Below are 15,482 nucleotides of genomic sequence, written 5' to 3'. Positions count from 1 at the left end.
CCACCGCGTCGAAGGCTTTTTCAAAGTCGACAAGAAGGAGCACGAGATAGGGTGTAAGGATCTGGCGGTTGGCTAGGGCCAGGTGGAGTCGTCTTAGGCAGTGTCTGGTGCTCCGTGCTGGCATGAAGCCGCATTGATCCGAGTGGACCATCTTGTGGAGAAGGGTATGAAGTCGCTGGACTAGGATTGTGGCATTTATTTTTATCTCCGTGTTGATAAGTGAAATTGGGCGGTAGTCCTCGCAAACAGGAGAGGGAGGTTGGGTCTTGGGAATCACGACAGTAGTCGCCATGTCAGTCTTGGGAGGGAAGGAACCGACCTCAGCAACGTGTTGGTAGATGTGTATGAGATGGGGAACCAGCAAGTCCTAGTAGGCCACGTAGTATTATTGTGGGAAGCTGTCGGGCCCTGGTGTTTTCCCGGCCTTCAGCAAGGAGATTGCACTGTGTGTCTCCTCGGGGGTAATGGGGAGGTCCAAGTCGGCCGCCTCATCCTAGGTGAGGCGAGGGAGCTGGACCCCTGCCTGGCAGAGCATGTCCGGGAGGGTAGCCTCCGGTGCTCGAGCAGTGTACAACTGGGCGCAGTAGTCGGCAAACGCCTGTGTGATTGCAGGTGAGGAGTGCTGGGTGTTGCCTGAGGCATCTTGGACTTCAGGGACTATCCTATTGGCTACGGGGTAGGAAATTAACCTGTGTAGCAGTCTCCCATTTTTATCGCCCCATCCGTACACTCTGGTCACGGAGGAGCGCCACAGCATTTTGGCCGACTCCAAGGAGATCTGTTTGATCTCTTCTCGAATGACTGCGAGTTGCCTGTCTTGGTGAACATTGGGGGTTCCAGTTAGGGTTGTTTCCAGCTGTGTTGCTTGTGCCTCGAGAAGGGTCAGGCAATCGTTCTGTGCCAATCGTTTTGCGTGCACTCGACCCCTGGCTACTCCACAGATGGTGGCTTTACTTGCCTCCCAGAGAGTGCTCAGGGAGAGGACGATCTCTGATTAGTAAGGGTCGTGTCTGAGGCTCCACCCAGGTGCAAAGATAGGGCCGAGTGGTCTGAGATTCCCCGGGGAAGGATAGTAATAGTAGATACCATGTGGCAGTCGGGGGCAGGCAGGAGGATCAGGTCAATACGATATAAATTATAGTATATTCTCTTTGTCTGTATCACAGTGTCGTAGTATAGCACAGCGTTTTCAACAGTCTGACCATCAGCTGTTATTTCACTATATCCAAGATTGAACTCAGTGATGCTGCTGTCCTTATTCTGAGTGAGCAGGTTTGACAGGATATTAAAGTTCATTTCATGGTATTTAAAAATGTTCACATTCCTTTTTAATATCAGTAGGTTATTGTCTGTAGTGGGGTTGGAGTGGAAAATATATGAATGAATTTCCTTCCTCTACCACACCCTGTTGTCAAAGACTTTTGTCATGAGGTCTGTAGAAAGTGATATTATGTGGATTGAGGGGTCTAGAAATCAAGCACGTACAGGAGCCTAGAATGTCTTACTCCCATTGCCCATCTGACATTCCTTGTCACCATTTTGAGGGTTCACCTGCGAAGCGCTTGCGAAATCTCATCTAATTAACAAAAAAAATCATCTTAAAAGACACTTCTATCTGCCCATTACTTACCATTCGTAGGCTTCGTGGTCACTCTAATTTTCAGGCTTCTCACTGGTCAGCAGCTTCAGGGTCAGGTCATCAGGTTTCACTTCCTCTTTCCTCAGCTGTTCCCTGGAGCTTGGACCAACTACAGTTTCTGGCTGGCAGCCAGTGTCCTTCAACTGGCTGCATACTTAATACTTTTTCCAGTGTACATTCTAGCATTCCACAAGAGTGCACATGTTTCCAGACGGTCTGCCCCTATCCCTCCCACATATTTTATCTTTTTTAGTATAATTTATTAGCATTTCAGAGAACAATACAACATCCAACAATCTGGAGCCAAATATAAATTTGCAACTCATTAATACATTTCAGTAATCAATCAACTCTCTCCCCCCTCCCCATTCAGGTCTCATAATGAGTGCAATTGACAAAATCTATACAATCTTATGGTGAGATTAGTGCATATGTACCATTTAGGCCGGGGCCCTACGCAACCCCCACCTGGGTGTTGACGGCTTTATGTATCTTTTCCTTGGGTTGCTCTAAGGTCTCACCAGGCGAGTCTGTTAGTTTAATCTATGGAGGTAATTCATCCGGCGGCGTCAATAATTCAGTGAGCATTGCTGCTCACGCCCTAGTGTCATCTTTTAGCTTCTCATCCCTACTTGTTAGTTTCATATGGCATTCCTCAGCAGTAATCCATTCGTCCACTTTTGGGCATCAGGGGAAAGCCACCCTATCTCAATTCTGCATTTAACCAATTATAACCCTATGATTAGAAATGTCCTGCTCAGCTTTTTCCTCTTACATAACGGAATGTGCCCTAAAAGGCACTGGGCAATATCCTTGGGGACCTCCTACCTCGTAACCAGATGGAGCATTTTGCTAATGGACCGCCAATATCCGTCAATATCTGGGTACCTCCAGATCATGTGCAGAGAGTTGGCCCCTTTCTCCCCACAGCTAGGGCACCCTGCTGATCTCTCAGGGTTCATGGCTTTTAGCCATTTTGGTGTCTGGTATACCTGATGGATTATGTTGTATTGAATTAACTTGAACCGTGCATTGGTAGAGTTGAACTTAACCCCTTCGTGAATAAATTCCCAGATGTGTGTGTTAAGGGGCACCTCCACTGGGACTCCCATTTATCCTCCCTGCGGGCCCTTTAGAGGTGTGATATCAGTCTCTGACCTCTGGCTAGTGATAGCAGCGTTTCGAGTGTATGGGAGGCTGGGGGCGGGTCCTCCAGGAACCCCAGCCAAATCGCCAGTGCTGTCGCTGCTATTTTTGCGTAATGCAAGAACTGCCCATGTCCCAGTTCCTCCATAGTTATAAACTGGTTGTTGGGGTAGAGGTCCCCTAGTACCTCACAACCACCTTCCCTCCACCTATGTAAAGACATGGCTTTGTCAATAATTTTGAACAGACGTAATGCCAAAATATTAATTTCTGAAGCGAATGGGGCTTTCTTTACCACCGTCATCCCTCTCGCATAGTTGTTGCTTTCACCAGCCGCTCTCATCCGGTACTTTTATTTTTTGGGGGTTTTCAGCACACACTCTTACAGAGTGCATGCCTCTGCAGTCTCTCTCTTCACCCCTGCCCCCTCCCACTTTCTGGTCTTTTTAGAACACCACCTGCCTTCCTCCTTCTCTTTTACCCACCTCCTTCCGCTACAGTCTTTGTTTCCTGCCCTCCTCCCTCTTGTGTTGTTTTTTCCACATTTATATACCACATACCTAGACAATTCTACTAGAGTGCTTTATATTGGCACTGGTTATGTTACACACGTCACGTTTTGTATGCACAGGGAGATTCAGTGATTTGCCCAAAATCACAGGGTGTTTAGCCAATGCAAAGGCTCAAATCTGGGTCTCCAGTCAGCCGATGTGGCCGATACGCCACATCCTCTCCCCAGAGGAGAGGGATGCTTTCTACTCCCCAAGTCTCCTACTCCCTTTTAAGGCTATTTGCACAGTGGCATGGCTACTATGCAACAAATCCTAAAATAAAGAAAAACAAAGCGCTATGACGGAGTCAACGCTGGCCGTGCCATAGCGCTTTCATTTTCTTTAAGACATGTTACAGAACAGCCTGTGCAGTAGCCTTAAATCAGTGCAGGAGGGTTGGTGGGTGGCAAGCAACCCTCTCCTCTGGGGAAAGGCTGTTTGCCTTATGGCCAGAGCTGCAGAGACACTGCTTTCTATGCAAAACTTTGAATCTATGGACATTTGGAAGAAGGCTGTAGTGTTACTGCAAGAGCTGCCGCGCCACTAATGCTATGCAACGCTTCTAATCTATGGACATGATTTTTATTTCTGGCAGTTTGACTCTTTCGTCAGAAGGTTTCTCCTGTCCGGTGAATCTGTTTCACTGGTATTCACTTCCTTGCCGATTTCCTGAGGATGCTTTCAGTTTTTAATTCAAGCTTAGACAGCATATGCGCTGTCTGGAAGACATGCTGTATTCACTCTGTGGGCTTAGACCACGCCTCCAGCTTTTGTTCGACTTTTATCAGTGTAATTTAAAACAAGCGTTTGCAGTGCAATAGGTCTCACAATGACAATGCCTTTTATTTGTGTTTAAAAAAACCTACAATAATAAAAGGCATTGTCATTTACGAAACCAATAGGTCAAAGTTTCTAAAATGCTTGTTGTTCACAAATGCCCCATGCTGCGCTTTAAAGTTAATAAAGGCCACACCCCTTTTTTTAGATGAGCCTTGTCTAAAGAAAGGTCCACAGCCGCTATTGAAGTAAAAGCGCGGAATGGAGCGCTTTTACCAAAAAATGCATTTATTTGTCAAGTTTTACAAACCAATGCTTTTTGGGTAAAAGTGCCCTGTGAAAGCGTGCTTAGTATGCTGAATGTTGCAGGAAAGCATATTGTGCCTTCAGTATGAGAAACTCATAAAAAAAAAAAGTAGTGCTTACATATTAAATAAGACGCACCGTGTAACAACCGAAGTTAAAAGGGCCAGTCCTCATGGGAGGTTACAAATGAAGACAAGGTGGTACTAAGGACATCAGTCTGTAGGCACAGTTTTCTTGTGTGCCAGGTACCAGAGTACAGGTGATACCTGGCCCTTTTTGGGTCTCGCCTAAGCAGCACTTGTGCTGTCTCTTCGAGACATGCTGTATTCAGGATATGGGCATTCAACATGACCAGAGCTTCTAGTTGGTTTGTTGGCCTGCCTTTCTATATTCCTTTACTCTGGTTGGTCAATACTGTCCCGCCTCAGTGTAACTGGTTCCCTCCCAGCGGACATCATCAATTTTATTTTTTGGTTGGCAGTCTGTTTCCTCTTCTGCTCACACCCTCTCACTCCCGTCATTGCTGACATCCTTCCTGCTATATGCCCTAGCCCCCTGCACAACACTGCATTGACTTTTGTGGCTATGGCGGCGCGGCACGCCACGCTTTAGTTTTAAACATCTAAAGCATGGTGTTCCGCCATTGCTACAAAAGTCAATACATAGAAAAACAAAGGCAGCCAGCTGCCGCATTTCTTTTACATTTGCAAAGCAATAGCTCAGCATTTAATGAATGCGAGACCTATCGCTTTGCATATGGTTGCACACCATTAGTACCAATTTAACTCCCACTTTTAGCAATAAGTAACAGGTGACCATTCCAGCTTTGCAAAGAGCCTTCCAGCACGCTGTAACACGTGTCGCTGCATTTCTGGTAACTTTTGAACCTTTTGAGCTAGAAACAAGTTTTTTTTTTTTTTAAATCGGCAGATTATGCGGCAGATGGATTATGTGGCAGATGCGTAAAATGTATAGTTATGTGAAAATCGGCGTGGCTGAACAGTCGCGTAATTCCAGTGGCGTACCAGATAGAAGATGTTGCCTCATTCCTTCTGAGAGAGTATACCCCCAATTCTGTCTCCCATTGCCGCTGCCGGTTCTGGAGGGCGCAAGAGGTGGTAGAGCTCAGTGATGAGGCATGTGCTTGTAGAATTTGGTGCGCAGCCATTTTTTGTATGGGGGTAAGGGGTCTGTGGGCCCCCGGGCGTACCGAGGGGTGCATGACCATGTGCTGCACTTGTTGAAAGTGGTAGCACTCTGTCTCTGGCAGCGCAAGGTCTGAGCAAAAATCGTCGAAGGTCGGTGGGCATTCCGCGTCAAAGAGATGTCCAATTGATCTGCAACCCTCTTTATCCCAATGCTTAAAAGCCACCAGGTCAAGACCCGGTGTGAAATCCGAATTTCTAGCTATAGGTTTAAGGGGTTACGGGAAGGCGGGAAGGCCACATCTTACAGCAGTTGAATCCCAAGTTTTTAATGTTGCGTGGGTGACTGGGGATCTGTATAGCCCTGTTTTGCGTTGAGTTTTGTGGAGGAAGGGGATATTCCACAGAGACTCGCCGTCAATGGCTCTTTCCATAAAAAGCCAATACTTTTCCGATTCACTAAGGGACCATTCCAGCAAAACTCGAAGCTGGGCAGCCTGGTAGGAATGGCTTATATTGGGAATTCCAAGACCACCTTCCCCCGGGGTCTGTAGCTTACTTCTCTATTCATCCTCGGTTTCTTGAATGCCCAGACAAACAAGAGGAATTCCTGTTGGAGCGATGTAGAGATACCGGGAGGGTGGGGCGGAGGACGGGGAACTTCACGGGGAGTGTCTGAAAGAGGTACAATTTTAGGTATGATATTCATTTTGAGTGCCGCCACGCGACCTAGCCAAGAGAGGCCAAATGGCCTCCAGCTGCGCAAGTCTCATCGAGTTTGGGAAAGTAGGTGATTGTAATTTAATGTGACAGTGGCCTGAGTTGATGTTGCCAATCTATTGCCAAGGTATGGAATCGATTCCATCTCCCATTGAATTGGACATAACTGTCCAAGGGCCTCCTTAGTAGAAGACTGGAGGGAAACCCCTAGGGCTTGCGATTTAGAAACATTGACCTGGAAACTTGAAGCTTTTGTGAAGCTCTTGAGCTCGGCAAAAAAAGCTGGGATGGAGGTACGTGGGTCCTCCAGTGTTGTGACAAGGCTTATGTTATAGTGCTCCCCCCCCCCCCCAAACCGAACCCCTGAGATCAGTGGGTTCTCCCACACTCCCTGGGCCATAGGCTCCATATAAAGAGCGAATACTAGCGGGTAGAGCTGGCACCCCGGTCTCGTGCTGCGGTCAATCGGGAAGGGGTCGGAAGTGTACCTGTTTTCCCATACAATGTCTGTGGGGTGACTGTAGCTCCTAAATACCCATTCGCGAAAGTGGTCCCCTATTCCGAACACCAGATCCACCTCTCGCCATGGATTCGAGGCTGTTCCAGGCCCGCCTGGGGTGCCTCCTCTCCACTCTCACCCTCGTAGCAGAGGATCCACAGGCCGCCCTAGCCCAGCAGCAGGCGCACGTCGACGCAAGCCCACCAGCTCCCTCTCGCTCACCGCTCCTGCAATCGCAGTGGCCAGCCCTCGGAGTGCCGCATCCGCTTCGCTCACCTCTGTCGGGTACAGCTGCCCCCTGTATCCACTCTAGACGTCGCCCTGGGATCACTCGGCTTGCCGCCTCTCTCATTTCGCTTTCTCCATGCCGGCTTTGGTGAGCTCCCTCCACCCAGCCAAAGGGCTCACGTCTGCTCGGCCACCTCTAGCAGCTTGCCGGCCCCGTTCTCTCTGGTCCAATCAGCTGAGCAGCTGGAACTGCTCCTCTGACTTCTCCAGCACTCGGGGGGAGGGGGGGTATTTTGCTGGGGGACGCCATCCCTGATGTCCCCTATTTCGCAGCTGCAGATTGAGGCGTAGCTGGGTGAGAGCGGGGAGACGGAAAAGTACGTCTCACTGAGTCTCCATCTTGGCCATGCCCCCTTTTTATCATTTGAAAGGGAGGGGGGCTGAGCGGCCCCCCTCAGCGGCCATTTTCAGCCCAGGAGACCCCATCCCCCTGGGCATGGCCACCCCCACATCCATGCCGGCTCCCTACCTGCTGTTGGATCCAGCATTACTTTTGGACAAACCTTTGCTCAAAGGCAATTCTGCTTCTCTTCATGGAAGCAAGAGCATTTTCCAAATTGCTGGAGCTGGCCCTGGGGGCATGGAGGGTTCCTGGGGGGGTGGCGTGTGGCCCCTCCTCCCATCATCTCTATAGCCCCGGGGAGGTGGTGGTCCCCGGGGCCGGGGGTCCGCAACGGACTAAAGGCTAGTGAATTCCTATGGGCATTTGAATGTTGAGTTTTAATGTCGAGTTTTAATACTGCTATTTTACTGTTACAGTGGGGCTTCCACCATGACGACGAGGAAAATTCAAGCATGTGAATCTAGAAAAGATAGCAATACTGGAGAACCACAATGTAAAGGTAAGTAACTTGTTTTTTATCTGTAACTAGTTTTCCAGACTTGATTCCCACAGTATTACCTAATACATTGGTTCTTTAATGAGAATATGTATTGGGCATGAGATGGTGGGACTGACCTGTAAAAGAAATCAGTTGACTCCACAACATCTGCCTGTGTGAAGGCAATTTGACGAAAGGTACATGCATGTCTTGACCACTGAAGAAGAATATAAAGTAACGGAATGTTTACAAAATACTTGTTTTTTTAAATGGCTTTTAAAATGAAATGTAATGTGTTTTTTTCCACAGTGCTATATTCCATCATCTTATTTTGCGTATTTTTGTGGATTCCCTTTGTCTACTTTTTCTATGAAGAGAAGGATGAGAATGATAGCAACAATTGCTCTGTAAGTGCAGTGCGTTTTGCTCCATGTTGTTGAATAAATGTAGGTATAGACTACTGCAAAGTGGGTTCAAGTGGATGTGTGCACTCTATCAGTTCTTTTCTCTGCATGCCTGTAGTCTTATTGACCTGTTCCATATAACCTCATTTACTTGGCAATCTTTACCGCAGCTTTTACCAGACAGCTATCTGTCAAACATACCTCCTAAAGTGTCTCTGAAAAAGTTTGTCCAAGTAATGTTATGGTTATTTATTTATAAGAGAAAAAAATGTGTGTTACAAAAACTGATTTTTTTCATAAAATCTTTTAATGAAGGCATGTTCTAAGACAGATGCAAAACCTAAAACCCGCTATATGAAACCATTTATCGTGAACAATGCAATCACAATTCCACCAGTACATTACTCTTACATATGACAAGAACAACATTGATGAGAACTCTACAGGTGTCAACAGAAATCACATCACCATTCACCTCACTGGTGACTCTTAGCGCCTCTGCAACTCAGAATCCACTGAGCTCAACCTCAAATATGCACGTTTCCCCCCCTACGTGCAATGTTACGCTTTGCTACTTCGGCCGCTAGGGCCAGCCAGAGTCCATTATGTCTGGGCCAGGTGGCCTCCCCTTTGATCATCAGTAAAAGCCACTTGACATTCACGGGCACCTCCACTTCCACCACCCTCGACATTATCCCTCCCTGCCAGAATAAGGTAATGTCTGGGCATTTCCATAGAACATGGAAAAAGAATCCCTCTATCTGGCAGCCTCTTATGCATTGTTGCGACTGCGCTTTTCCCCATTTATATAGTAACGTGCGGGGGTAGTATGAGCGGTGCAGGAGCCTGAGCTGTATCAGCCTGAATCTTGATCTGATCGCTATATCTCTCGGGCTCTGTGTCGCTTCAACCCATTCCTATTCTTCAATATTGCCCAGATCGTTGGCCCAGGCGGTCTTGAGGGAGGTCAGTGGGTCTGGCGCGTTATTTAATATTTTTTTGTATATCGTGGATGTCCCTTTTTCAAGTATATGGTCTGCCAATAGCCTGTCTTCTGGGGGGGGAGTAGTCGGGTCTCTCCCCGTTTTATGTGTCTATTTAATGCATGCATGAGCTGTGTGTAGGAGAAGATCTGGGTAGGCGCTAATTCAATTTCACTCTGCAAGCCCTCGAAGAACAGAGGCGCTGCACCTCTCCACACATCCCCCAGGTGCTCAATACCTATAGTCCCCCATCCCGAGAAACCTGCCAAGGTGGTCACTTACTTCAACTGGTCTCCCACCCATAGCGGTGTCATTGCTCTCAATCGGTCGTGCCATCTCAAATATTTATTTGCTTCGATCCAGCATTTGACCACTGTTGCCGTGTGTGCTGGCAATCTCTGATGGGGCCTGCTGGCATATATGAGATTCATGATTTCTGTTCGGCATTGCTTCTCTATCCATTTTATAAACCAGCTCGTCCCTCCCCACATAAACCCAATCATTTATTGCTAACAACTGGGTGGCCTAGTAGTACAGTCTAACATCCGGGACCGCCAGTCCACCATCGTAGACTCCCCTCTATTGTTTATTCAGGGCACCCCTCCCTGCCATACCAGAGAGCGGAGCTCCTGAGCTATCTGCTTGAAAAAGGAAGCATGGACCGGGTAAGGCGTGTATCTGAAAGAAACACATAGTGATAGATTCCTTACCTTAGAATTACCCCCAGGCGTCGGACTGGATCCAGAAAGTTTTCGTCAGCAATACCCCTTTGCGTCGGAAGGTGGCGTTGTGCGGCTCCGCGTCCGTCGTTGGCGTCGTGTTCGCTTAGATGACGTCACGGCAGCTACTTAGACGCCGCCTTCGCGCGCTGACGTCAGTTCTTTCTTTTTCCGAGCCAGCGAGCGCAGATCCAGAGAGAGCAGTACCCCCAGTCATTATTTGACTGACTTTTTTCGAGGTCTTTATGTCTCTTCTTTTCGCGTGTGTCTCTACTACCTGAGGTGCGACCATGACCCCAAGTCGTGCCCCGACTGCCGGGCCATGGCGCCGAAGACTTTGCGGGAGCGGTCCCGAAAGTTGCTTGAAGTCTGGCAGTCAGCTCCGCGCCGTTCAAGGTCCCGGTCCCGTGGGAGGTCGAGGGACCGGTCCCGGAGCCATCACCATCGTTCGCCGGGATAGAAGTCTTTGCACTCGGGGTCAGGTAAGACGAAGCATCACCAGAAGTTGAAGAAGCGTCATCGCTCACCTACTACCCCTCGCGCGACGCGGCTGAGGGTGGTGCCTCCGGCGGAGCCTACAGTGTCGCCGTTGGCCTACCCGCCCTTCCCGGGTCCGTCGGCAACTCTGGCCCAGCTGCAGGAATTTCTGGCAGCCATGGCCCACCTCTTTGGGCTGTTGGGCCCCGCCAGAGCGCCTTCGGGCCCAGCAGGCCCGACTGGTGGTCCTCGCCCTTTACTGTCTCCAGCTCTGGCATCCCTTTCGGCTTCGGCCCGGCGCCACAGGGCCCCAAGGATCCAGGCCTGGATCCCGGTTGACTTCGTGACACCTCCACCGACCTCACCGCCACCACCTCAGACGTCGCCCGTGGCACCGGACGACGTTGTCCCCGGTCTTCGCCCCGATGTGGACACGGCGCCGGGTCAGCGTCGCTCAACGCCGATTCCGACCCCGGTGGGGGATTTCTGTCCCTAAGTCCAGCCTCCCTATTTGCGGCCTATTCATCACCTTTTGGAGGAAGGGGAGGACTGGGAGGGGTCTGAGGACCCTCTCGCAGCTCAGTGAGACTATGACCTGGACTGGGCTGAGGAGCTGGGGGATGCCTGTCAGGCCGTCGATTCTCCACAGAGGCAGAAGAAGCTTATTCCCAATTCCTTCCTCTCAGAACACACTGCGTTTAGCAGCTGCTCTAAGCAGGGGGAAAGGGGAGTGGACAGAGAAGAGAAAGACACTCGAGCTGGACCTGAATTCCCTTGTCTTCTGTTTTCCTGTCTTCTGGGATTCCTAATGCACATAAGGAGAAAAGAAGCATTCAAATACACATGGCAGTCCTGCTCATTACTAAACAGTTCACTTCTTACTCTGGAGTGGAGAAGTGTGGCTCAATGATTAGAGCGGCAGACCCTGATGCAGAGGTCTAGCCTGGGACCAGGGTTCAATTCCCCGCCTCAGCGGGTCTTGGGCTCAAAATTCCACGGACCTGATAATTCTCGCCTCGGTGCCTATTCCAATCATGAAGTCCCACTCTGCAACTCTGGGCAATAGCTTGCTTAATCTCCACAACGGCCCCCACAACGCTAAGGATGCCTGGCCTCCACCTTGGGGGTGCCCAGGAGTGGATGCCTCACAGGGAAAGCCAGGATGGGTTCCACAGCGGTATTCGTACAAGCGCCTTGAGACCCTTGCGGGTGAGTAGTGCGCTATACAAGTATCAAATACTCTATCCTACCAGGTTTGGCTGGAGTATAGGCTCCTCTTCTGTATTGAGGTCTCTCAGTCCCTACTGGCCTGGAACTGCAGCTTCCTAACACATATAGAAGACACTACATTAGTATCACATCACAACTTTCAACCTTTCTTCTTACTAACTGGGAAATTAACGTCTCCTACCTAAATGGTAGCTAGACCTATCTCATATGGTTCTCATCCAATGTTCAGAATTCAAGTTTAATTCAATGAAGGTCTCACATGAAGTCTCTCTTCCTGAAGCCTTGTTCTGTTCACCTTGTGATATTGTGTGGATAAATAGCTTCTGGAAGGTTCGCGCAAAAAGGAACAAGGAAGGATAGAATGGAAGGAAAGGAAAGGGAAGTTCGCAAGAAAGGAAGGGTACAGAAGCAAACGCGCTGCTCCAAACTTGCAGTCTCCTTAGCGCAGATGCAGGATAAATTCTTGGCTTACTTGGCTGTGAAGAATCTGGGCACACCAACCTTGGACTCTCAGAATTCCTGGAAGGCTTCAACAACTGGCCTCTCACAGTGCAGAAATAGCAATGCCCCAAATAAGAATAGGACACTAGTACTCCGCCCACCTGAAAGGGAAATAATTCCCTCTGTGAAATTATATCTTTGAGAAAGCGCCGCTTCCGCTAACTACTTAAAAAGAAGCGCGCTTCGAATTCAGACTTCTCTTCCTCAGTTACGAATTGAAGTGCGCAGTTGAGCGCGCTCGCGAGCCGCATCATTCCGAAAAGCCTTCAAGGCTAGAACGTCACTTTCGGAGGCTCTGGTACTTTGTGGGTAACACGGCGGCCATCTTGAAATGGTCTTTTTAGCCGAGTTTACATTAAACCAATAATTGACAGTAGAAGGTTTGATTACTACTCTACGTCTCTTGGGATAACACTTCCCTATGGTAAGGGTATTCACCAGGTTCCTGACAGTACCCCCTCCCAATGACCGATTTATCGGTCTAGGTTTGAGAGGATTTTGCAAATGGAAGCGTTTAACTAATTGGGAAGCATGTACATTTAAGGCCGGTTCCCAAGATCTCTCTTCAGGTCCATACCCCTTCCAGTCCACCAAATATAGCTTCCTTCGAATCCTTCTTGAATCTAAGATTTCCTTGACTTCATATTCTGTTTGTCCTTTGATTCTCACTGGAGGGGGAGGAGTAACCCTGTGAAGATGGGGGGCTGCTGGCTTAAGGAGGGATAACAGGAAATCTCGGTGAATCTTTAATTGCGAGGGCAATTTTAGCTTAACTGTCACTGGCCCTAACACCTGTTCTACTGGGAAGGGACCAATATACCGTGGTTGAAATTTTCTATTCCCCTTCAATCGCAGGTGACGAGAGGATAACCACACTGAATCTCCCACCTGATACTGAGGGGCCTTGTTTCTGTGTTTATCCGCCTGTCGCTTGTAACTCTCCTTAGCCTTTAAAATATTGGACTCTGCAGATTTGTGAGCTTGGGATAATTCTTTCAAATACTGATTAGCTGCAGGAACCCCAAACTCTTCTTCACAACTGAAGGGATTCGGATGTCTTCCAAAATTGAGGTAAAATGGAGTGAACCCAGTGGAGACATTCTTCGCATTATTATGAGCGGATTCTGCCATCCACAGCAAATCCGACCACTCACCATCCCGAGCCAAAAGGAACAGGCACAGGTATTGGTCCAACTCTTGATTTACTCGTTCCGTTTGACCATCTGTCTCTGGATGATAACTGGTAGAATTCCTGACTTCTACCCCTAATCCCAGCATGAAGGCCTTCCAAAATCGAGAGATGAACTGAGGGCCCCTGTCAGATATCAAGATCTTAGGCACCCCATGAATCTTAACTATGTGTTCACTGAAGAGTTTGGCTATTTCTCTAGCTGTGGGAACCCCTTTTATTGGAATGAAGTGACTCATTTTAGTGAAGGTGTCCACTACAACTAAAACGGTATCATAACCCCTGCTTACTGGGAGGTCTACAATTAAATCTAAGGTGACTGTGTGCCAGGGTTCCGTGGGAGTAGGTAGGGGTTGTAAAAATCCTTGGGGAGCTTGCCTACTGGTTTTCCCTCGAGCACAGAGATCACAAGATTCCACATAACGTTTTACATGAGCTTTCATATCTGGCCACCAGAAGTATCGCTGGACTAAGTCAAGAGTCTTGCCCATGCCTTTATGCCCTGCTAATGGTTGATCATGACAGTCTTTCAAAGCTTGTTCTTGGATTGCCTTGGTGGGCAAATATAACGCACCTCGATGATAAGGCAAAGAGTTTACAATCTCTCGGTCTGTTTCTTGATTCGCCCATTCTGACATTTCCTCGGTAGTCATTTGTCTTCCAATTTCTTCCTTATAGTTCGTGAAACTAGGAGTGCATACAATCTTGGATTCAGGAATAATTGGATGTGGTTCCACCAGATGTTCTGTGGCCTCTGTTTGAATTCGGGACAGTGCATCCGCTTTGCCATTCTTACTGCCTGGGCGGTACGTAATGACGAAATCGAAGTCGGCAAAGTAAAGGGACCAACGTAGTTGACGGGGAGTCAAGGTTCTGGCTGATTTCAGAAACTGAAGATTTTTATGATCCGTGAAAACTGTGACCGTATGCTTGGCTCCTAATAAATAATGCCTCCATTCCACAAAAGCATCCTTTACTGCTAGCAGTTCTTTCTCCGCAATAGTATAATTTTGCTCGGCTGCATTCAACTTTCTCGACCTGAAAGCTACTGGATGTAATTGTCCAGTAGATCGGTGTCGCTGAGACAAGATTCCACCGATGGCTTGATCTGAGGCGTCCGCTTCAACAAAGAAAGGTTCAGAAGGATCTGCATGAAGGAGAATTGGGGCCGATGTAAAACTGGTCTTGAGATAGACAAAGGCCTGTTCCGCCTCTACCGTCCATTGACATTTTTCTCCTTTCTTTAACAATCTTGTGATGCGAAGAATCTTTTGAGAAAAACCTTGAATGACTCGACGATAAAAATTGGCAAATCCCAAAAATCGCTGTACCTCCTTAACATCTGTGGGTGATGGCCATTCTACCACAGCCTTCACCTTTTTTGTGTCCATGGTGATTCCGTCCGGCGACAGTAAAAACCCCAGAAACTCTACTGTGCGAACACTGAAAGCACACTTCTCTAATTTTACATAGAGCTGATGTTGTCAAAGTCTTTCGAGGACCAACTTCACATGCCTCGCATGTTCTTGTGGGTTCTTAGAAAAAATCAAGATGTCGTCCAAATAGATCACCGCTACCTTATCCAACAAATCTCCCATGGCATCATTAATAAAATGTTGAAGGGCTGCAGGAGCATTGCACAACCCGAAGGGCATCACCTGATATTCGAAGAGCCCGTACTTGGTTCTGAAGGCAGTCTTCCACTCATGGCCCTCCTTCATACGGATAAGATGGTAAGCTCCCCGAAGATCTAATTTCGTGAATATCTGAGCCTCTTTGATCTGATCCAAAGGAACGGAAATCAAAGGTAAAGGATAGCACTTTTTAATCACTGCTCTATTGATTGCTCGATAATCGATGCAAGTCCTCAGAGACCCTTTTTTCTTTGGAATGAAGAATAATGGGGAGGAGACCGGAGACTGGGATGGTCTAATGAACTCGTTAGCTAAGTAACAATCTAAATACTCCTTCAAATATAGGTTCTCGGCCTCCGTTAGTGCGTATATCCGACTGCAGGGCAAAACGGCCCCGGGTTCGAGGTCAATGGCGTAATCATAAGAGCGATGGGGGGGGCAATCGTTCCGCTT

General features: G+C 48.2%; 1 protein-coding gene across 1 annotated transcript in view; it reads left to right on the top strand.

Moving 5' to 3' along the window:
* LMBRD1 (LMBR1 domain containing 1) overlaps positions 1-15,482 on the top strand; it is a 701,604-nt gene that overhangs the window by 169,002 nt on the left and 517,120 nt on the right. Inside the window, exon 4 of the mRNA XM_085610906.1 lies at positions 8,202-8,299. Within this exon, the coding sequence (XP_085467032.1) occupies positions 8,202-8,299 (98 nt within the window). The remainder of the gene's footprint in view (positions 1-8,201; positions 8,300-15,482) is intronic.

Source organism: Triturus cristatus, chromosome 6 (assembly GCF_964204655.1).
Source record: "Triturus cristatus chromosome 6, aTriCri1.1, whole genome shotgun sequence".
Classification (NCBI taxonomy): domain Eukaryota; kingdom Metazoa; phylum Chordata; class Amphibia; order Caudata; family Salamandridae; genus Triturus; species Triturus cristatus.
The sequence above is the reverse complement of the archived record's forward strand: the minus strand, read 5'-3'. Positions and strand labels throughout refer to the sequence as shown.